Here is a 22,947-nt window from a genome sequence, read left to right as displayed (position 1 = left end):
GCTTTGTGTTTTTTTTTGTGAGTACATTATTTTCAGCTAAAAATAATTGTTATCGATTTTTTGTTGCCGCGTCGTGTCGAGACTTTTTGTTTTAGTCGAGCTGCTTTCGCTCGATCTCAAATAGTATGTAGTGCGAGTATCGTAGTACGAGTATCACAGTACGAGTTCACTCTTTCCACCTAAATATACTAAAATTTTCAATTTGCTCTTATCATACTTGATTCGCTTTATCATCGTGTTGTCACACACTTGATTTGACTTGTTCTGGTGTTGTCGTGTTGTGTACGTTCACCGAAATATGGCTGCACCATTAAAAAATCCTCGATGCCCTGGGTGCGATAAGTTTTTACTTAAAGTACGTGGCCAGAAAAAAAAATTGAAACTGAAGATGAAGCAACGATTTATTCTACCGAACTTCAACGGACAATTGCTATTAACAATGTCTTATGTTCAAAATGCCGCGTTCTTCAATATAAAAAAGAGAAGCTTGATAACGAATTCTCGAGTTTTGAAATGGAAATCGATGAATTAGAATTAACTTCTGATGGTCCATCAATCAGTATACGACTCAAACCTTCATCGGAAGAACAAAACATCGAAAGAATTGAAGTTCCAATTCAAAGAACTATATCGACTCACAAGCACTGTTGTCTTTGTTCTGCCACAAAGAATCTCACAGTTATTCCAGAAGAAGCTCGTATGCAATCGTTTATCAAAATGAAAATTCATGTACCAGCAGGAAATCGATGTTGTCGACATCACTTAATCAAGAATCGGTTTTATGACGAAGATCTTGGTCTTTTGAAGGTCTACTCCAATTCGTCAAATCTGAGTTCATCTGAATTAACTAAAATGATGCAAAGTCTCTCTCTCAAATGTGATTTCAGCCTTTATGATAAAATCGGAGATTATAGTCTTTCCGAAAAACAACTTCTTGTCTTTACAGGCCTAACATAGAAAAGTATCATACGTTTGAGAGACATGATGACTTCAATGCGGAACAGACAAACACGTACCATAACTCAGGCACTTGTTGTGTTCCTTTTTAAGCTTCGAACTGGCAATTCAAATGCAGTCTTGGCTTCCATTTTGCAACTAGAAAATGAACAGGTTGTTTCGGAATATTCATCAGCGATAGTCAAATCATTTCAGGAGGACGTGTTGCCCTCTCATTTTGGATTAACTTCTTCAGTCAGAGACAATCTTATTCAGAATCATACGACTGACATTGCTAAGAATTTATTTGGCAATTACCAAAATCTAATGCTGATCTGCGATGGGACGTACGCACGCCATCAAAAAAGTACGAATAATGAATTTTAAAGAAAATCATTTTCTGGTCAAAAGAAAGTCCCACTTTGCAAGCCTTTCACGATTTGTACAACTGACGGGTACATAGTTGATATGCTGGGACCGTATCCTGCTAATCTAAATGATGCAGAGATCCTAAAAACCCTTCTAGAAGATCCAAAGGGCTTGTGCGAATTGTTAAAGGAGGACGATTACGTGGTTCTTGATCGTGGCTTTCGAGATGTGAAGGCTGAATTAGAGAAAAGGAAATTCAACGTATTGATGCCTGCCCTGAAAGGGAAACGTAAGCAGTTGACCACATATGAATCGAATGAATCTCGTTATGTGACAAAAATTCGATGGGCAGTTGAAGCTGTCCATGGAATATTAAAGCAAAAATATCGACTGCTTGACCACAAATTGGACAACAAAATGCTTCCGAAAATTGGAACCTACTTTCGAATTGCATCGTTTCTTAACAATGAATTCGGAAAGAGGTTACAATCGGACACAGAAAATTCAGATGACATATTGGAAAGGATGAGAACCAGGAGACATGTTGAAAATTCTTTGGCTATTGAAGCCGAAGAAAAAGGCTGGTTGCGCAAAAAACTTCCCTTTCAAACGATCTCATCAGACGACATCATGGATTTTCCAGAAATGACCGAAAGTGATTTAAAAATCCTATTCACTGGATCTTATCAACTGTCCCAGGCGGTATCATATTTAGCTGAAATGGTTGATAAAGATGGAAGGGTAAACCTGCAATTTGTTAAGGATCAAACGAATGTTTTAAAACTGGAAGTTAGATCACGTCATATTTCTCGGAAAATATACAGGTGCTTCATAAAATATAAACCCGATAGTGTCGGTATTTCTGGTGTGTTGCACTATGCATGTGATTGTGCCAACGGACGAAGAACTGTTGGCTGTTGTTCACACATTGCGGCAGTAGTGTATTATTTAGCTCATGGCAGATATTTGTCCAAACTATTAAAGCCAGCTGAAATTCTCAGCAAAATGTTCCAGCAGCATAATTATTCTCCAATAATCGAAGAAGACAGCGATGAGGATTGAAGGGGTCTAGCAGATAATAAGCAGATTGATTCCTGAGAGGTGAGGATATTCATAATAAACAAGCACGACATGTGATAGCTCACCGCGTGCGCACCGTCGAGAACTTTAATTTTTTTAACTAAGTACTACCCTTTCAATTATTTTGAAAATTTTTTATATTATACTTAAGTATTCAAAGTTTTGTGTTTTTTTTTTAATTGGAGTAGTGTCTTGATTACATCTCTTAAAAAAAAATTCGAAAAAAATTTAACAATTTTTTTAAACCATTTCTATTCGACAAAAATTGTCCCTTAATTTTTTCAAAATATTATCCCATTCAAGCGCATAACATATTTTTTTTCGCCAAATTTGGTCAAGCCGTTATCGAGAAAAAAATTTTTCTCTTTTTTTCTTTACACCTCCATAACTCCCGTAAAAACCATATTTGGGAAATATGCTTTTGGGATAATAATACTTATGTCAGTGGTGACTTATAGTTAAAATCTCGACCGGATCCGGCAGGGGGCAGCACACACGTGCTTATCCTGCTATGCCCTTTATAAAGAAAGGTGCTCAAAAATAAACAAAGGATATATTTCTGCCATCAAGAAGAGACCAATTCTTGATAACCAAGGTAACAGTTTCACTATCAAAAATGTTTGATTAATACAAGATAACAATAACGTTGACTTCTATTTTAAATTAAACTGAAAAGTTTATTTACATGAATATATATATATATATATATATATATATATATATATATATATATATATAATTATTATTTTTAAAAATATTACTTTTAGGTAAAAATGTTATTCTGTTGCTTTGTCTACAAATGCTTTTTAAAATATATTTTTGATCATATCATATATAAGTTGTAAAATTTATGTATTAAAGAAACTTGATATCAGATTCAAATTGTTTTTGTACAACAATTTACAAATAACAAATAATTAGAATATTTTTGTATATATTTAAACCTTTCAAAAAAGCTGTTATACATACAAACTTTTAAAGCTGTCATAAAAAAAAAAATTATTTATATATATATACGTTATTTGTAAATTGTTGTATGAAAACAATTTGAATCTGATATCAAGTTTCTTTAATACATAAATTTTACAATTTATATATGATACAATCAAAAATATATTTTAAAAAGCATTTTACAGACAAAGCAACAGAATAACATTTTTACCTAAAAGTAATATTTAAAAAAATAATAATTATACATTTTTTTTCCTTGTACACTTTATAGAATATTTTTTTTATTTAAGGTAATTATCTCTGACAATAGGTGTAAAATTTAATTTCTTACAAATTGATCCAAATTTTTATCTTTATTGAAGTAATATCTAAATGGTCCTGTAAGAAAAAAAACTTATTGTTTAGAAGCTGAGATAATTGCAATTATAATTGTACTTTTCTTTGTCGTGCGTACCTTAAGGTAATTATAATTGCAATCATCTCAGTTTCTGAACAGTAAATTCTTTTTTTCTTGCAGAACCACTTAGATATTACTTTAATAAAGGTAAGGTGAAAATTTGAATCAATTTATAAGAAATTAATTTTTTACACCTATTCCCACACAGCACAAAACATCCTATGACATCTTAGGGATATCTCAATGTCCTGAGGTAATCCTCATCTCAGACAGCACGCATGTCCCAATTTTGGACATGTGTGTTGTCTGGGATAAGACAGCTACCATAAGATAATGCTTCCCTTCTCGGGATACATGATTCTGTTACTTTATATTTTACAATATACATGTATTCACACAATTTGCCTTTGCTTTACCCAGGGAGAACAACAGGTCTAAGAAACGTTTATAGACGTCTATTAGACCTGTTGTTCTCCCTGGGTATACACAATTATGTTCACATTAAAAAAAAAATTGTTTTATTCACTTTTCTTCTTGCAATCTTCTTTTTCCTCTCGTCTGTTTTTTCCTTATTTCTTTCGTTTTTCTCTTTTTTCATGTTTTTTTAAACATTCTATTCCTTTTCCTCTCTCTGACATTATTGTTTCTTCTTATATTTGCAATATTTCCGTTTCTGTACATTCTTTTCTTATAGCAAAATGGATCGCCCTAAAAGGCAAATCATGAAGCCTTCAAGATATATAACCACATCATCAGATGAAGCTCCACGAAAGAAGACAGCAGATGGAAGAGGATTACAGATAACAGACGATATAAGGGAGTTGCGAGCAGTTTTAGACGAAAACTGCTCGCCAATTTATACTAACAATGAGAACCATTTACACACACAGAATATACAAGTATCACAATCATCTCTGGCATACACACAGACAGCCACAAATTCACAAAACATTTCTTACATACAATTACAAACATCCCATGAACCAAATTACACTGAACCTATACTTACATATGAATCAAATATAATGCCAAATGTTTCAAAGTTTCAGGCTCAACCACGCCATGCAGAAAATAATGTGCAATATTGGTGAGTATATGATAATTATTGCAAAAAAGAAAATTATTATATAATGCACTTTGGAGCTAACGTATATTTATTTTGTAGGAAGTTTCAAAAGCGACTGGAAACCATAGAAGCTCAATTGAAGTAAGTCCAAAATATAATATGTTAGAATTTATGTGGCGATACCCGAGCGGACACATCCCGCGCCATCTCTATCTAAGCTCGAGCGATAGTTTATGCTCGCCGCATGCGCATCTACATCTTTTATCTTCTCTATCCTTGTGGTCGCAACACGAACATTACTAATATATAATAAAAGTATTATTATACCAGAAGCGTATGTGTTCAGTTCGCTCTCACCCCTACTCTGCCCTAAAAGGTTATGGGCCCAGGACTCGCAGTGAAAGTGTGAGAAGCAAAACGAAACAAGAGAGAAATACGCGTGAGGACAAAAGTGCGGTTAGTCGAAACCGATCGTAAGCGTTGTCGAGAGACGAATCAATATGGCTTCACATCATACTGTGCGGATCGAACCACTAAATCGAGACAACTTCGACACATGGAAGATCCAGATGGAAGCGCTACTCGTCAAAAACGATACATGGGCATACGTGATAGGAGAAAAGGCCAAACCCCAGATAATCGAAAACGATCCAAATGGTATCGCAGCCGCTGCTGCATGGAAAAAGGAAGATCGAAAGGCAAAGTCCGACATTATCTTGGGAATAAGCCCGGCCGAGCTAAAACGGATTAAAGGTTGCGAAACGTCGAATGAGGTATGGCGGAAACTGCAGACCATCTACCAATCGACGGGACCAGCGCGGAAGGCCACCCTACTAAAACAGCTGACCCTGCATTGGATGGACGACGGAAAAGACGTTCGAGAACACTTGAACTAGTTCTTCGACACCTTGGACAAGATCGCGGAAATGGAAGTAGACATTAATAGCGATTTACTAACAATTATGTTGTTGTACAGCTTACCACCTTGTTTCGAAAATTTCAGGTGCGCCATAGAGTCCCGCGACGATCTACCGAGTCCGGAAGCGTTACGCGTAAAAATCGTGGAGGAAGGTGACGCGCGAAAAGCAGATACGCGCGCATGTACATCCAACGCCATGGTAGTAAAGGGACCGCTCGTTAAGCGACGGACGGCGAATCCGAAAAGAAACAAGGAACGTGATTCGAAAGACGGTGAGCGCGGCAAGCGTGATCAAAAAGACAGCAAAACCTTTAAATATAAGTGTCACCGATGTCACAAAATAGGACACAAAGCCGCCGATTGTCAAGCATCACTCGAAGATACCGTTGCTCAAAAAGCGGAAGATGTAAGTCTGTTCGCGTCATCGGAAGAAGTGCCCGCACAAAAGACGTTCCAAGTAAAAGACGATAAACCGCGTGAAAGCTGGTGTTTGGACAGTGGGTGTTCTACGCACTTATGTAAAGATAAACGCGATTTTACGGAGATATCGAGCGTAAACTCTGGGAAGTTAAATTTCGCGAATAATGCGTCAACCGAGATAAAAGCGAGAGGCGAGATCTCAATCGCGGCGGAGGTTAACGGTAAACTTAAAAGAGTAAGTGTACGCGATACATTATACGTACCGGATTTGAGAACCAACCTTCTCTCAGTAAGTAAAATTGCAGATAAAGGCTACAGTAATTTTTGATAGTAAATACGGCAAAGTGATCGACAGAAACGGAAACATCACACTCGTTGCCGATCGCATCAACGATCTTTATTACCTACGCGAAGCGAAGCTAGAATGTAATGCGACGATTAAAAATGGAAAGACGCGCGATTTATTTGAATTATGGCACCGGAGAATGGGACACCTTAACGCGCGCGATCTCGTGGAGGGCGTTTGTAACGGAAGCGTACAAGGCATCAACTTAGGTACGTCAAAGAACAAATTTGATTGTGAGATTTGTATTCGAGGAAAAATGACGCGAGCCTCGTTTCCGACAGCGTCCGATAGAAAAACGGAACTCCTAGAAATCGTACATTCCGATGTATGCGGGCCGATGCGCATTGAATCAAATGGAAAAGCGAGGTACACACTTACTTTTATAGACGACCACTCGAAATGGTGCAAGATCAAATTGCTGAAAGGAAAAGACGAAGTTTTGAATGCATTCAAGGATTACAAGGCCTTCGTCGAGAAGCAAACCGGAAGAAGCATCAAATACCTTCAGTCTGACAACGGGAAGGAGTATCAAAGTAAGGCATTCAATCAATTCTTAGCGGAACACGGCATAGGCAGACGGCTGACTGTGACTCACACCCCTGAGCAAAATGGCGTAGCGGAAAGACGGAATCGCACACTCATAGAGATGGCAAGATGTTTGCTGATCCCAGTGTTGCCGTTGCTGGTGATTTTTCACCAGACTGGGGATTTTTAATGTCTTTTGATGATTTGGTGATTATTTTCTTTATTTGATGAATTTTTCTTATTTTTTTCTAAAATCTTCTAAATTAGGTCAATGTCACATGGAGCGGAAATCCACAACGGAACGGAACGCGCGCAGTCAGAGCGACCAATCACAGCCATTTCGTTTTCTTGCGCAAGAAAATGAAATGGCTGTGATTGGTCGCGCTGACTCCACGCATTCCACTCTATGGAACGCCGGTCTTATAAAATAACTGCGTTAGCTATGTTCGGAAACAATTCGGAAGTTAACCAACAATTACCAATTAATTAATGAACGAAAGCTTGTGTTCTCTTGCATAGCTACACATCAGTAATGTTATTGTGTTTGTATTTAAGTCAAGATTGTCTATGGATCTTGAGCGCAATTGTTTGGAATTAATGTTAAGTCTATTAGTCTATTAGAACCCAATGCCAATAAGGATGCTCTTGAGATCACCTGTTAAATTATAAAAGAAGATATGTGTATGTGTCAGTTATATGCTGATATACAAATTCAAAGGATATGCTAAACCAAGATAATATCACTGTAAGCAAGTTTGATACACATCTTCTATATTTATTCCTGTACATATGTATACATTTATATTTACATAGTTTTATTTTTATTTCCAATAGATTGATATGGACAAAGACGAAGATATATATGATGAATATCTAACAGAAAATGAACATGATGAACAAACATCATCAGCTTCAACCAGTATTAAGAAAGCAAAAAAGATATATTTGCACAAATATAGATCTGAATGGGAAAATCATAGCGAATATAAAAAGTGGATTAAAAAAAGTCAAAAAGGTAAAAATTACTTTCATTGTAAAATATGTTCAGTAGATTGCATTGGCGGATTGGGAGCAATTAAAAAGCATGCTGCATCTATGAAACATACAAAAAAGATAAATGCTATTCAAATGCCTGTAACAAGTATGCCATTTATTAAAAAGACCAATATATTGAACACCAAAATCAAAGAAGTCGAATTGAAGATTGCAGCATTTATTATAGAGCATAATATTGCATTTAATTCTGCTGAACATTTAATCAAATTAATTAAAAATATTAGCTGCAAACCCGAAGTCATAAAAAATATACAATGCAATAGAACTAAATGTACTTTAATAGTAAAAAATGTAATAGGTCAAACAGCTTTTGAAGAAATTATTGCTAAACTCAAAATTCATAAATTTTCGTTAATAGTAGATGAAAGTACTGATCATAGCTGCATAAAAAATTTAGCAATAGTTGCAAGGTTTTCAGAAAATTTTAAAATAAATGATACATTTGTAACTCTGCTATCTGTTGCAGATGCTTCTGCAGTAGCACTACATAGCGTTATTATAAATTTTTTTAATAAGTTTGAAATACCATTAAAAAAAAATATGATAGGCTTTGGGGCTGACGGAGCTAATACAATGATGGGCGAGCATCATTCTTTAAAAACTTTGTTAACTAATGATGTACCTGGACTTTTTGTGTTAAAATGTACTTGTCATTCATTAGCGTTATGTGCATCATATGCTTGTTTGAAATTACCTAGAGGTCTTGAAGATTTTGTACGGGATGTACATTCGTACATGAAATATAGTTTTAAAAGAACATCCGAATTTAGAGAATTCCAACAGTTTGTAGATGCAAAACCACATAAATTATTATTGCCAGCTCAAACTCGTTGGCTTTCTTTAATATCGGTAATTAAAAGGGTCTTGGAGCAATATGATGCATTAAAACTTTATTTTCAATCGCAATATTTCAGTGATAAAATACAAGCATCCGAAAATATTTATAACGAACTTCAAGATCCTTTAAATAAGCTTTATTTAGAATTTTTAGAATTTATCTTGCCAATATTTACTAATATGAATATGGAATTTCAAGCAGAAACGCCTAAAATTCATTTATTGTATGACAATATATCTTTGGCGTACAAAACAATTCTCGAATGTTACATAAAAAAAGAAGTATTAGACTCCAAAGATATAAGTAAAATCCAATACAGAAATCCACATAATTTTGTTCCAATTGAAGATTTATACTTAGGACCAAAAGTAAATGGACAATTTCATAGATCAGATGTAAAAATTACTGCTAAAGAAAAACATGATATGAAACTAAGATGCTTGGACTTCTATATTGAAAGTGCTCACCAAATATATTTAAGATTTCCATTCAACGCACCACATATACAGGCTCTAAAGCATTTAGCTTTCCTAAATCCAAAGAAAATGGATTCGATTATTTCAATAGGGCCTGTGGCAATGTACTTCGAAAAAATATTATTAAACGTTGATTTGAATGAACTAGATAGAGAATATAGACTTCTTCGTAATACTAATTTAAATAAAAACAAAGAAATTTTGGAATTTTGGACGGAAGTAGGTAATCTTAAAAGAGGAGATAATACTCCTGCATTTTCTTTAATAACACAATTTGTGTTTGATATATTATGCTTACCACATAGCAGTGCCTGCGTGGAAAGAATATTTAGTACTGTAAATTTGAATAAGACAAAAGTAAGAAATCGGTTAAATACTGAAACTCTGACAAGTATTTTACATACCAAAAAATATATATGTGATAATGGTGAAAATTGTTACAATCTTATCACTAATAATAATTTAATTACTAAAATGTAATATGTTTCTTCTTTTATAGGTCTATGATTTGTTTATTATAGTTTATAAAGATTTTGTGATTTACTTTCAAGAAAATACATAGTTAAACATTAATTACCTTGTTAATTAGTGTTTGCTAGGATATTCATTTTTGCGATACTCATGTTTATCATTATATATTTACTTTTAAGAAGACTTTGTGATTTCTTTTTAAGAAGAGGTATTCGTTTTTGTAATTCTTAAGTTTATCATATTTTTACTCTAAGAATACTGTGATTTATTTTTAAGAAGGTACTCATTTTTATAATTCTCAAGTTTATATTATATCTTTTAAAAATACTGTGATTTACTTTTAAGAAAGATACTCATTTTTGTTATGCTCAAGTTTATTATTACTTTTAAGAATATTGTATAAAGTTTATTTTTAAGAAAATACTTATTTGTGAATATAAGATAAATTTGTGCATCATAAAAAAGGTATAAGATACATTGAGATACATCTCAACAATAAAAAATAAGTTTAGAATAAAAATCTGATATAAAATAAAATCTGTAATACATAATATATATATATGTACATAACCTGTACATATCTAAAAAAAATATATATATATAAATGATGTTTATATTTATTAATAATGCAACCATCACATTATACTAACAATTTACAATATGCTAGAATTAAATATAAAATAAGTTTCTCTATTTACGCGAGTATTTTATTCATATTTTTATGAATGTTTAAATATTTTATATTAATTTTGTTTATATTAATGTTTAAATATATTTATTAAAACATTAAAAATCATTAAAATCTGTTTTTTTATTTGAGTTTACATCATTTAAAAAATCTGGTGAAATCTGGTGATTTTTTAAGTTGAAGTCTGGTGAAGAATTTTTTAGAGTCGCGGCAACACTGGCTGATCCAGTCCGGGTTGCCACCATCGTTTTGGGGAGAGGCTATAAACACCGCCAACTACATTAAAAATAGATGTCCTTCAAATAGTCTAGACGGAAAAACTTCCTTCGAAAAATGGACGGGCAAGACACCAGATTTGCGCCATCTCCGAGAATTCGGATGCAAAGTTTACACTTTAGTTAGAAATCTAAATAAAGGTAAACTTGATAATCGATCGAACAAAGGAATCTTCGTCGGATACTCTGAAGAGTCCAAGGCGTATCGAGTGTGGATTCCGGAAGAACGACGAATCGATGTAACCCGTGACGTGAAATTCTTGGAAAACGACGAGGATCGAATTAGCAACGACTTTGAGGACTTCAGCACAAACGACGAGGAGCACACGGAAGACTCGGAAGGCGGCGAAGTCGAAATCCCTCTAAAGACTTGCGAGGAGGAAATAGAACTCGAAAACGAAGAGGATCCCTTAGTCCAAGAAGGCGTCGACGAAAACAATGCAAACTTGCCAAGAAGAGGCCGAGGAAGGCCACGTATAATAAGAACCGGATCCAGGGGAAGGCCCAAGAAGCAATACAACGAATTGTTTTTCGGCAACGGGGACGCGGAAGTTGCGTATCCAGCCGAGATTCCAGTCAAAGAAGCACTGCGAAGCCCAGAGGCGGACGAATGGCTCGCGGCCATGGAATCGGAGTTGAAGTCAATCATTGCGAACGATACATGGATAATCATCGATCGTCCCAAAGATCGCGAAGTCATCAGGAGTCGTTTCGTACTCCGAAACAAGTTTAATAGCGATGGAACCCTGGAACGAAGAAAGGCTCGACTTGTCGCAAAAGGCTACTCGCAGCGTCCTGGCATCGATTTCGGCGATACATTTGCGCCCGTAGCCCGCATGAGCTCTATTCGCATGATAGCCGCACTAGCCGCTCAACATGAGTTGTTCTTAAGTCATTTTGATATTACCACAGCGTACTTAAACGGCGAACTCGAGGAAGAGATTCTTATGGAATGTCCGGACAATTTCGAAGATATCTTAGAGAGAATCGTCGATCGAGAAAAGAAAGGAAGCAAGATTCACAAGTCATCCACAAAGATGCTAGAGAAATTAGATTGTGGAGAGAAAGTGCTCCTTCTAAAGAAGTCGCTCTATGGCTTACGCCAGGCAGGGCGGCGCTGGCATGTAAAGCTAAGTGAAGTTCTCAAAAGCTTCGGACTTACTCAATCCGCTTGTGATCCCTGTTTATTCTACCTCGGGCGAGGGGAAGACATCCTTATGGTCTTGATCTACGTGGACGACATGCTAGTGGCATCAAAAAGGAATCGGAACGTTTTTAAATTGTACGAATTTTTATCCACTAAGTTTGATGTCAAAAATCTAGGAGCCGTAAGATATTGTCTCAGAATCGAATTTTCGCAAGACCGAGGAGTTATATCCATGAATCAAAGGGGATACTTGAATGATATATTGAGTCGTTTCGGAATGTCCGAATCAAAATCAGTAGGGACACCATTGGATGTCGGCGTGAAACTGAAAAGAAACGAAGACATCACCCAGCAAGACGTGAATCTTCCCTACCGTGAACTAGTTAGAGCCTTGATGTATTTGGCTGTGTGTACAAGACCTGACATCGCACACGCAGTCAGTTATCTGAGTCAGTATAACAATTGTTACGACTCGAGTCATTGGTCCGCTGCGAAACGCGTGCTGAGGTACTTGAGAGGCACCAGGGACATCGGATTATCATTCGGAAGAAATACTCATCCACTCGTTGGCTACGTGGACGCCGACTGGGCAAACTGTATAGACGACAGAAAGTCCTATACAGGATTTGCTTTTGTCTTGGCTGGATGTCCTGTTACTTGGGAATCTCGAAAGCAGAGGACCACCGCTCTCTCATCAACAGAGGCCGAGTATATGGCCTTGAGTGAGGCTACCAAGGAAGCAGTGTATCTTCAAAGCCTCCTCGTTGAACTTGGATTGGAAAGCGTTGGAAAGGTGAAGATATTCAGCGACAGCTCTGGAGCCATCAAGTTGGCTGAGAACCCTGTGTTTCACAACCGATCTAAGCATATCGACGTGAGGCATCATTTTGTTCGAGGAATGCTGGAGAGCGGCTGTATCGAGGTCGTTTACAAGTCAACAGAAAACATGGCGGCGGATATCCTTACTAAAGGTTTATCGGGACCAAAACATCGAAAGTGCATTGAACTTTTAGGTATAGAAAATAGAGTTAACGCGGATCACCGCACGAGCCTCGAGGGGAAGTGTTAGAATTTATGTGGCGATACCCGAGCGGACACATCCCGCGCCATCTCTATCTAAGCTCGAGCGATAGTTTATGCTCGCCGCATGCGCATCTACATCTTTTATCTTCTCTATCCTTGTGGTTGCAACACGAACATTACTAATATATAATAAAAGTATTATTATACCCAGTGATGCGATCTTTCCCACAGCGGTCCCGGCTCGGCTGTGCTCGGCTGCTTCACACAACCTTACAGAAGCGCTACGTCACGTATCCGTGTGCACACGTGACGGATTTTATGTACAAATACTGAAAAAAAGCTTACCGTAAATTGCCTGAATAATTCGCGCGTTGTACAAAGGCCGTGAGCCTTCTTCACGGGCAAACTATGTAAATGTTGCTGTCGTTTGATCTTTCATAACTTCTTTCAAACATAAATTAATTGCTTCCTTGGCTGTAAACCCGCCAACGTATTGTAGAAAATTCACCTGAAATGTGAAAACATAATTGTGTTTATTACACTAATTTATTCATTAAAAATCTATGCGTTTTTACATTAAAACTTACAACTTCTTCATACGTCTCGTCATTAACATTTTCAAAATCTTGCACATCCTTTTCCGTAGAAAGTGGCAAGCATGACACTTTTGTTACTCGGCGTCGATCTCTGTCTTGAACACATTTTAAAATTCGTTCTACGTTGTTATTCAATTTCCTGCAAACATAAATATATATAATTATATATATGTACATATGTAATATATATTACTGCTACATATTATTTTAGGGCAGAGTAGGCCGGGGTGAGAGCGAACTGAATACATACGCTTCTGGTATAATGAGTGATGCGATCTTTCCCACAGCGGTCCCGGCTCGGCTGTGCTCGGCTGCTTCACACAACCTTACAGAAGCGCTACGTCACGTATCCGTATGCACACGTGACGTAGCGCTTCTGTAAGGTTGGGTGAGGCAGCCGAGCACAGCCGAGCCGGGACCGCTGTGGGAAAGATCGCATCACTCATACCAGAAGCGTATGTGTTCAGTTCGCTCTCACCCCGGCCTACTCTGCCCTAAAATAATATGTAGCAGTAATATATATTACATATGTACATATATATAATTATATATATTTATGTTTGCAGGAAATTGAATAACAACGTAGAACGAATTTTAAAATGTGTTCAAGACAGAGATCGACGCCGAGTAACAAAAGTGTCATGCTTGCCACTTTCTACGGAAAAGGATGTGCAAGATTTTGAAAATGTTAATGACGAGACGTATGAAGAAGTTGTAAGTTTTAATGTAAAAACGCATAGATTTTTAATGAATAAATTAGTGTAATAAACACAATTATGTTTTCACATTTCAGGTGAATTTTCTACAATACGTTGGCGGGTTTACAGCCAAGGAAGCAATTAATTTATGTTTGAAAGAAGTTATGAAAGATCAAACGACAGCAACATTTACATAGTTTGCCCGTGAAGAAGGCTCACGGCCTTTGTACAACGCGCGAATTATTCAGGCAATTTACGGTAAGCTTTTTTTCAGTATTTGTACATAAAATAAAAGCAATACAATTTTAATAATAAAATGTAATATTTCTTATATTTTTCAGATGCTGTTTCCAATAATAAACATTTTGAAAAACCAACTCGATCAGAATTCCAACGCTATATGCGAGAAGCCTTGAGATCGGCAAAACAACGCCACAGGACATATAAGCGACAAAATAGATCGAGGAAGAAGGTGCGAAATGTGGCTCAAAAATATTGGGCCGACGAAGAGGAATTGGACAACGAACCGGATGAAGCAGTGGAACAAAATGAAAGTGATTAGGTATGTATATATTAAATTTTATTTATAGAATATAATAAATTATTATTCAATTATTAATTATATTATAAAACTATGTTGCAGTGCCTTGAAGATTATACAAGTAGAATTGGATTCATCGTTGGATTAATTGTTGGATTCATCGTTGGATTTATCGCCCTTTGTGATATAAACGGTGATATAAAATAAATTAAAATAAGTTTTAAGTTAAAAGTTCGTAAAAGTGTTAGTTTTATAAATAGTATTAGCATTAGTATTATTACTTTAAAATTTTGTAACGATGCAGCCCGCTGCATACTCGGACTCTACACCTGTGCCAGCACACGAGTATCCTCATGTACCGCCGAGCGTCCTCGGTATTCTTTGATTCCAGGATACGAATATATTCGTATACCCGCCAAGCGTACTTGGTTCCTCTAGGCCACCGAACTTTGTATTGCGGGCATTTCCGCATACCTAGCCAGGTCGCTGTTCTAAATTCCGTCTTCGTACGAGCGTCCTCGTACTCCCGCCGAACGTAATCGGCAGCCTAAGTCCTCATACCGTGTTTATTCGCCGGGATTTCATAATTGTAATCCGTCCGGCAGGCAAAACCGCGTCGACCAATCCGCGCCGCCGAATAGTCCGCATCGATCTACGATCGAACAGACTCGCGATACTACGAACGCACTCACCGACAAGCGCTCCGTCTTGTACCAACCGTTGCGACACGATCGCCCGCGCTTGCGCTCTCACCGACCGCACCAAGACGCCTCACGTCACACTAAATAATTATTTCGCCGCCGCTCAAATAATTATTTCATTATTATTTCACGTTGCTTTCGCTTTTATTTTGCGCCGCTTTAAAATAATTATTTTACCGTTGCTCAAATAATTATTTCGCTATTGCCGATACTTCGCGTTTATTCTCACGTTACTTTCGCATTTATTTTACGCCGCCTTACATAATTATTTCTCAACCGCCGCTCAAATAATTATTTTACCAGTAACGATACTTCGCATTTATCTTCACGCTACTCTGTATTCATTCCACGCCGCTTTAAAGAACTATTTCGCTATCACTTGTTAATTATTTCACCGATATTTGGCTATTTTGTATGCTATTTCAAATTCATCTTGCACACGCTTCGCATGTATGCACGAGCATTGAAGCAGATCATTCGAGACAAACCATATCTACATCTTTCTGAATAAACACTATTTTGTTACATTTATCATAAACGAGCATTTGGTTTATTTGACATACCCCCAACCGACCGAACCTGGATTCCGGCGAGCTACTCCGCGTCCGCCGAAGCTCACACGGTTTCAATTTTATTAAGTTTTTGTAAATTGTGTAGGTAATGAGATGGTTTTTTAGCTGGTAGGCGGTCAGAATAGCGGATCTATGATCCAAGTTCTGGCTGAATCCAGCACTCCCCCATGGTACGGGCCATGGGGACGTCTTTTGAAGATTTTTCCACCTCCGTTAAAAAAAAAAAAAAATTTAATTATAAGTTAGGAAATATTTTATTAAACTTATTATTATAATAATAAATTTACGTTGTGTATAATGTAATAACTTGTAATAAAATTAGTTATAAGTACTGAATTTGTAATATTTAATATGTAATATTACAATATAATATGTATATGTAATAAGTATAAAATATAAGTAATATGTATAAAAGTATATGTAGAATATAAAATAATATGTAGAAAATCGTACGAAATTATCTTAAATTGTATTAAATTATAACAAAATTTTATATAAATAAATAAAAATTTGTTTTTAAATATTAAATATTTTTAATTTTATTTAAAAAACATTTAAAATATTATTTTTTTTAAACCCGACATTTTTAAATGCCATTTTTAAAAAACACGACATTTTTAAAAACCACTTTTTAATTTCATTAAATACCATTTAAAAACGCACATTTTCTGATCTATTTCTACCGTATTTCTGCCGCCACATCGTGACTGCATATCGTGCTCAATTTTTGCTGTACGTCTGCTGTCGGTAACTGCTATCGCAGGCTCTGTTTAATATTGACTGCATTTCTAGCGTCACATCGTGACGGCACGCCGTGCTGCATTTCTGCCGCGTTTCTGCCGTCACATCGTGCCGTCACATAGTGCTAGCAAAAACATAGCTTAATGAGGACGCAGCGGAGCGGAATCTGCTGCACATTCATGATTGAATCTGCTGACATACTGCTGGCATACTGCTGGCATTTTGCTATCTGGGTTGTGAAACTAAAAGTAATAAAACAATATTACCATTACTATTTCAATACTATTTTAACATTTAGTTATATGTTACATCCTACCTGGGAAGGGCGGTCGAATCATAAACCATACACCAATAGTAAACTCGCAAAACAGGGTTTTATGAGGGATCTGTTTGTGAATTCGAACGGATTGGTTCCTGTGAACGGGTCAACGACGAATCGATTTTACTCCGTTTTACAGAACTCCGTTCGATTCTCTTTTTGGTCTGAGATAGCGATCTCAATTACCAGGGACAGAATCTAGCACAATCTTTGGAGGATGTGGAAAGTTATGAGGTCTTAATGAAAGAGAAAAAAAAATGTAAATGGATTTACAACTTATGAAATTTACTGGTATGAAAATAAGTATATTAATTCGCGCATTTTACAAAAATGTAAGCTAGATCAAAATACAATAACCAAAAGAAATTTTATATACAGGGTGTCTGGCAATAATCGCCCCACCGGTCATATACAGGTAGAGGAGGTCAAATCGAGTAGCAAAGTCCTTTACCATTTTTTAATTTTCATAATAAGTACTGAGTAATTAACGAAAAAAGATCGGCAAATCCGCGCGAGTAAAGCGCGCGCGGTGAGAAGGACGTCCCACTGCTACGCGATCACTAGGACACAAGGATCTAGCGTTACGCGCCGCTCGTATGTTGCCATTGTCATTTGTAAAGCGCTCCTCCTAACGCTTCATCGCACGCCTAGTGATCGCATAGCAGTGGGATGTCTTTCTCGCTGCGCGCGCTTTACTTGCACGGATTCACCAATCTTTTTTCGTTAATTACTTAGTACTTATTACAAAAATCAAAAAATGGTAAAGGACTTTTCTATTCGATTTGACCTCCTCTACCTGTATATGACCGGTGGGGCGATTATTGCCAGACACCCTGTATATACATAAAGCATATGACGTAATAAAAGTATCTTACAATAAAGAATAAGACAAGCCAGAGGCGGTTTCCTCGTGGACTGGCAATATAGAATAAGACAAGCCAGAGGCGGTTTTCTCGTAGACTGGCATTAGAAAACTCTTATTCTTGTCTTCAAGCCAGAGGCGGTTTCCTCGTGGACTGGCAATATAGAATAAGACAAGCCAAAGGCGGTTTTCTCGTGGACTGGCAATATAGAATAAGACAAGCCAGAGGCGGTTTTTTCGTGGACTGGCATTAGAAGAAAATTCTTATTCTTGTCTTCAAGCCAGAGGCGGCTTTGTCGTGGACTGGCAATATAGAATAAGACAAGCCAGAGGCGATCTTTCGTGAGCTGACAATTTTAAATAAATATAGTCAGAGGCGATCTAACGTCAGCTGACAGTTTAGAAAACAGAGAGCTAAAGGCGATTTATTCGTGAACTGACAAATTGTAAGAAATATTGTCAGAGGCGATCTATCGTGAGCTGACAATTTTTAATAAATATTGTCACAGGCGATCTAACGTCAGCTGACAGTTTAGAAAAAAGAGAGCTAAAGACGATTTATTCGTGAACTGGCAAATTCTAAGAAATATTGTCAGAGGCGATCTATTGTGAGCTGACAATTTTTAATAAATATAGTCAGAGGCGATCTAATGTCAGCTGACAGTTTAGAAGAAAGAGAGCTAAAGACGATTTATTCGTGAACTGGCAAATTGTAAGAAATATTGTCAGAGGCGATCTATTGTGAGCTGACAATTTTTAATAAATATAGTCAGAGGCGATCTAACGTCAGCTGACAGTTTAGAAAAAAGAGAGCTAAAAACGATTTATTTGTGAACTGGCAAATTGTAAGAAATATTGTCAGAGGCGATCTATCGTGAGCTGACAATTTTAAATAAATATTGTCACAGACGATCTAACGTCAGCTGACAGTTTAGAAAAAAGAGAGCTAAAAACGATTTATTCGTGAACTGGCAAATTGTAAGAAATATTGTCAGAGGCGATCTATCGTGAGCTGACAATTTTAAATAAATATTGTCACAGGCGATCTAACGTCAGCTGACAGTTTAGAAAACAGAGAGCTAAAGGCGATTTATTCGTGAACTGGCAAATTGTAAGAAATATTGTCAGAGGCGATCTATCGTGAGCTGACAATTTTTAATAAATATTGTCACAGGCGATCTAACGTCAGCTGACAGTTTAGAAAAAAGAGAGCTAAAGACGATTTATTCGTGAACTGGCAAATTGTAAGAAATATTGTCAGAGGCGATTTATTGTGAGCTGACAATTTTTAATAAATATAGTCAGAGGCGATCTAACGTTAGCTGACAGTTTAGAAGAAAGAGAGCTAAAGACAATTTATTCGTGAACTGGCAAATTGTAAGAAATATTGTCAGAGGCGATCTAACGTCAGCTGACAGATTTGAAGAAATACGTATTTATTTTAGTTAGCAATTTACTGCACGTGTGGTCTGTTTATATTTTATCAGATAATTTATAAGGTCATTTAACCTTTTTTCTCGCAATTGAAATTCTATCGTATGGCTGAATGATGTACATACGAGACAAAATAGACTTATACAAGGTGTCTAATAGATATAAGTTAGATATGATAAAATATTTTATTTGAAAAATGTATGTATAATACTATATATCTAATTGGAAAAATATGTTATATGCTTTTCCTATTTTTATTCTTATGTAATAAATACAAAATAAATAAATAAGTTAATTAATTATTGAATACATACATATACATATTGAATATAGTTATCTTTATTTTGTATTTTATATAACTAAAATAATATATACTGTCATTATTTCAGTCATTATCATATAAAATACAAAATAAAGATAACTATTTATTGAATATATGTGTATATGTATATATTAATTAATTGATTAATTAGTTATTTAATATTTACTACATAAGGATAAAAGTAAGAAAAGTATATGACATTTTTCTTCAATGATATATATAGTATTATATGTATATTTTTCATTTATTATTTTGTCATATTTAGTTTGTATTTATTTGACACCTTGTATACGCTTATGTTTTCTCGGACATTATATTGCAGCCTTGCGACGAAATTTCAGTCGAGGAAACAAGCGCAAGCATTGTTTGTTTACAAACTTCCGATGACACACGTACACAGACCACACGTCAGTGTAGTGAGTCACCACTACAAACAAATGCGTACACACGGACCTACGCGGCATAGGTCCGTAGGCTGCGCCGATAATGTCATTTCATTTTTAGTACCATCGAAATGATGGCGCTTTCGCGTCGGAGTTCGCCCGTCACTTCAGCATCCTCTTAAGCAGATCTCGTGCTTCTGGATGTAGAGGTTCACGATCTGTTTTAACACCATGTCTCATTTTTGTTATAATAGAATCAGAAGAAATCAATAAAAAATGAAATATGTCTTCGTTGGTATGAATTCTTGAAGATGTCCTGCTATTATTTTTTCTGTATCTTTTAAAATCTTTATTTCTCGCTTTCTGTGCTTCCTCAGATAACTGACCAATGGGAACATCTAAGCTTTTTATAATATCTGCACCATGAATGAGTACTTTGTGCATCGAAGGGGGCATGTAGTACCAGCAATAAAGTCGAACAAAATGTTTTGCTGCTTCAAAAGTATACTTTTTAAATTTGTCCGTATCGATAGCATCTCCTGACGCTAATACTTGTAGAATGACATAAAATTTTTTCATTAAGTCTTTGTCAAATCCTGTAATCTCTGAAACTACTTCAAAATTTCTAAAAAAAATTCGCGCTGTATTACCATCATTTGTACTTCCGCATCCTTGTTTCGTAACGTCTACTAAAATACCCAATTTCTTCCTAAGTTTATTCTGAATTTGTGTTTTTGATTTCTTAAGCAATTCTTTATGTTCTATATCTTTACATATCCATTTCTTAAACGCTACACGGTACGAAACATGAAGAACACATTCCATAAACCTAATCCAAGCGTGCAAAGTTTGCAGTCCGTACTGATAGGCAGAAATATTTACAACTCTTTCTTTTACTTTTTCCAAATCATTCATTTCTTTAGGCGTTGCTTTACAAATAGTGCAGTTACTAGAAGGTGTATCAGTAAGTGCTTGGCAAACCTTTCCATCTACCATTGTACAAAAGAGATTGTGCTTCACACGAAATTTTTTTCCACTGACTTCAACCTCACTTGGTCGAAGTTTTTCAATTTCCTTTTTTATACTCTCAATTTCCAGCAATATTTTTTCGTTACTTTCTTTAACGAAATCAAATTTTAGAGGTCGACATAATTTTGTTGAAGAAGGTTTAGGATTTTGCCAAACTACAGCGAAAGCTAAATTTTCAGAATTCTGATTCAGAGAGATAAGAACAAAATAAAGAATAAAAATATATTCGTCAGTACTTTTACTATCTTCAAAAGCTTGTTTGTACAAACTCAAACCAGAAGTTCCATCACAGCCATATTTTGATGTTAATGTCAATAGATCTCCTTCCTGTGGCAAAGTATTTACATCCAATGATTTCAATAATCTTTCCGAAGTATGGTTTAAAATAGATTGAAGATTTACACTTGCTTCAGTTTCTGTAATTTTTATATCAGTAGGATAACAGTCCTTTTTGGCATTTTCAATTTCATTATATGAAGGAAATATATTGTTACGTCCTGATAGATGTAGAATTTTTTCGTTGGGCTCGGCGATCAACGTAAACGGGCCTGACCGCACGAGCCGAGCGGCACGTTTAGGACTTGCGACGGGTCAGCGACTGAAAGAGTCGTTTTTACTCCGTCGACAGGTCAACCGCTCGTGGTTCCCTTTTTGGGTCAAGGAATTGAATCCCTTTTACCCGGGACGGAACCTTTGTGCGCAATTTGAGAGGAAAAGTGTGAGGGGGTGACGAACGAGGAGGGTGTGGTTAAATAAAAAAGAACAAAAGTTTAATTTACTAAAGACTTAACATTTTAATTTGATTGAATTTATAATTAGGATACAAAACTTAACTCTTATTCGCATGTGTTTTATAATTTTATTTGTGTATTCTTTACAAGTGTGTGTGTGTGTGTGTGTGTTTTATTTTTCCGGAGGGAGGACAGAAGAAATAATAAAATAAAGAGGAATGAACTGACTTACTCGTTGTAGGATAGTTTCAGATCGGGTTGACTATGTTCGGTGGTTCTGAGCAGGCGCCCCGTTGAGGGAAGGTGTTATATGAGCGTCGGACCCCTTTTTTGTAAACGTGTGGGCACCCTGCTGCGGGATGGTGTTGTCAGGGTGATGGGCCCTCCACTTGAGATGCACCACTTGGTCGCGACAAAGTATCAACTGGTTTTACTCTTTGATTCGCGCCCCCGAACTACTCGAAAAACTGTTTGAGCTAAACGGAATAACTGCGCAAAACTGCTTGAAAAACTGTGTGTGATTGTGTCCGGAGCCACCAGAACACGGGTTTTTATACCCTTTCTTTGGGGTAGATCCCTTTGGAAAATCTTAGGTTTTTGGAGCGGGGATCGAATAAGAATTAGTATTGCGAGAAGATTTTTAATGTGGGGAGGATGGCGTCATTTTTAGCTAATAGGATTGGGTTTAGATGATTAGGTTACTTGAAATGAGATAGGAAGAAAGGGGCTCTAACGAATAAGGAATAGCGTCGTTTCGGGTCCATATATGATGGGGGTAGGTTTTTGAGGTGGCGTAACCCGGTTGGTGTTAATTAGTATAGGTGGGGTGCATCTCAGTGTCTTAAGATCTGGGTGGGCGTAGTCTTTAGACCATACGATGGAATGATGGGTGGTCTATAGAGGTGTTTGCCCCGATTCTCGGCTTTCTGATTGGGTGGTTAAGAATCGGTATATAAGTTCGCAAAGCCTTGGGTCACTGATCTAATAAATTTGACAGTTTACGACTTTTGCGTGCCCTTGGTGTCGCGTGGAGAG

The 22,947-nt window shown here is 36.4% G+C and overlaps 1 protein-coding gene across 1 annotated transcript; it reads left to right on the top strand.

Moving 5' to 3' along the window:
- Positions 1–7,627: 7,627 nt before the first annotated feature.
- LOC137001407 (SCAN domain-containing protein 3-like) lies at positions 7,628–10,500 on the top strand. The gene is made up of 3 exons (XM_067360181.1): positions 7,628–7,754; positions 7,844–8,024; positions 8,532–10,500. Exons 1-3 carry the CDS (start codon positions 7,731–7,733, stop codon positions 9,857–9,859), a joined length of 1,533 nt encoding a protein of 510 aa, XP_067216282.1. The 5' UTR covers positions 7,628–7,730; the 3' UTR covers positions 9,860–10,500.
- Positions 10,501–22,947: the final 12,447 nt, after the last annotated feature.

The sequence above is a fragment of the Linepithema humile genome, chromosome 8, assembly GCF_040581485.1.
Source record: "Linepithema humile isolate Giens D197 chromosome 8, Lhum_UNIL_v1.0, whole genome shotgun sequence".
Classification (NCBI taxonomy): Eukaryota; Metazoa; Arthropoda; class Insecta; order Hymenoptera; family Formicidae; genus Linepithema; species Linepithema humile.
The sequence above is the reverse complement of the archived record's forward strand: the minus strand, read 5'-3'. Positions and strand labels throughout refer to the sequence as shown.

What these genes read in the sequence shown, in the direction of transcription:
- LOC137001407 (XM_067360181.1), top strand. Translation starts at nt 7,731, where the DNA reads ATGCTAAACCAAGATAATATCACT. An exon ending in TAAACCAAGATAATATCACT is followed by an intron (nt 7,755 to 7,843) that starts GTAAGCAAGTTT and finishes TATTTCCAATAG; the next exon opens with ATTGATATGGACAAAGACGA. An exon ending in GATTAAAAAAAGTCAAAAAG is followed by an intron (nt 8,025 to 8,531) that starts GTAAAAATTACT and finishes TATCTGTTGCAG; the next exon opens with ATGCTTCTGCAGTAGCACTA.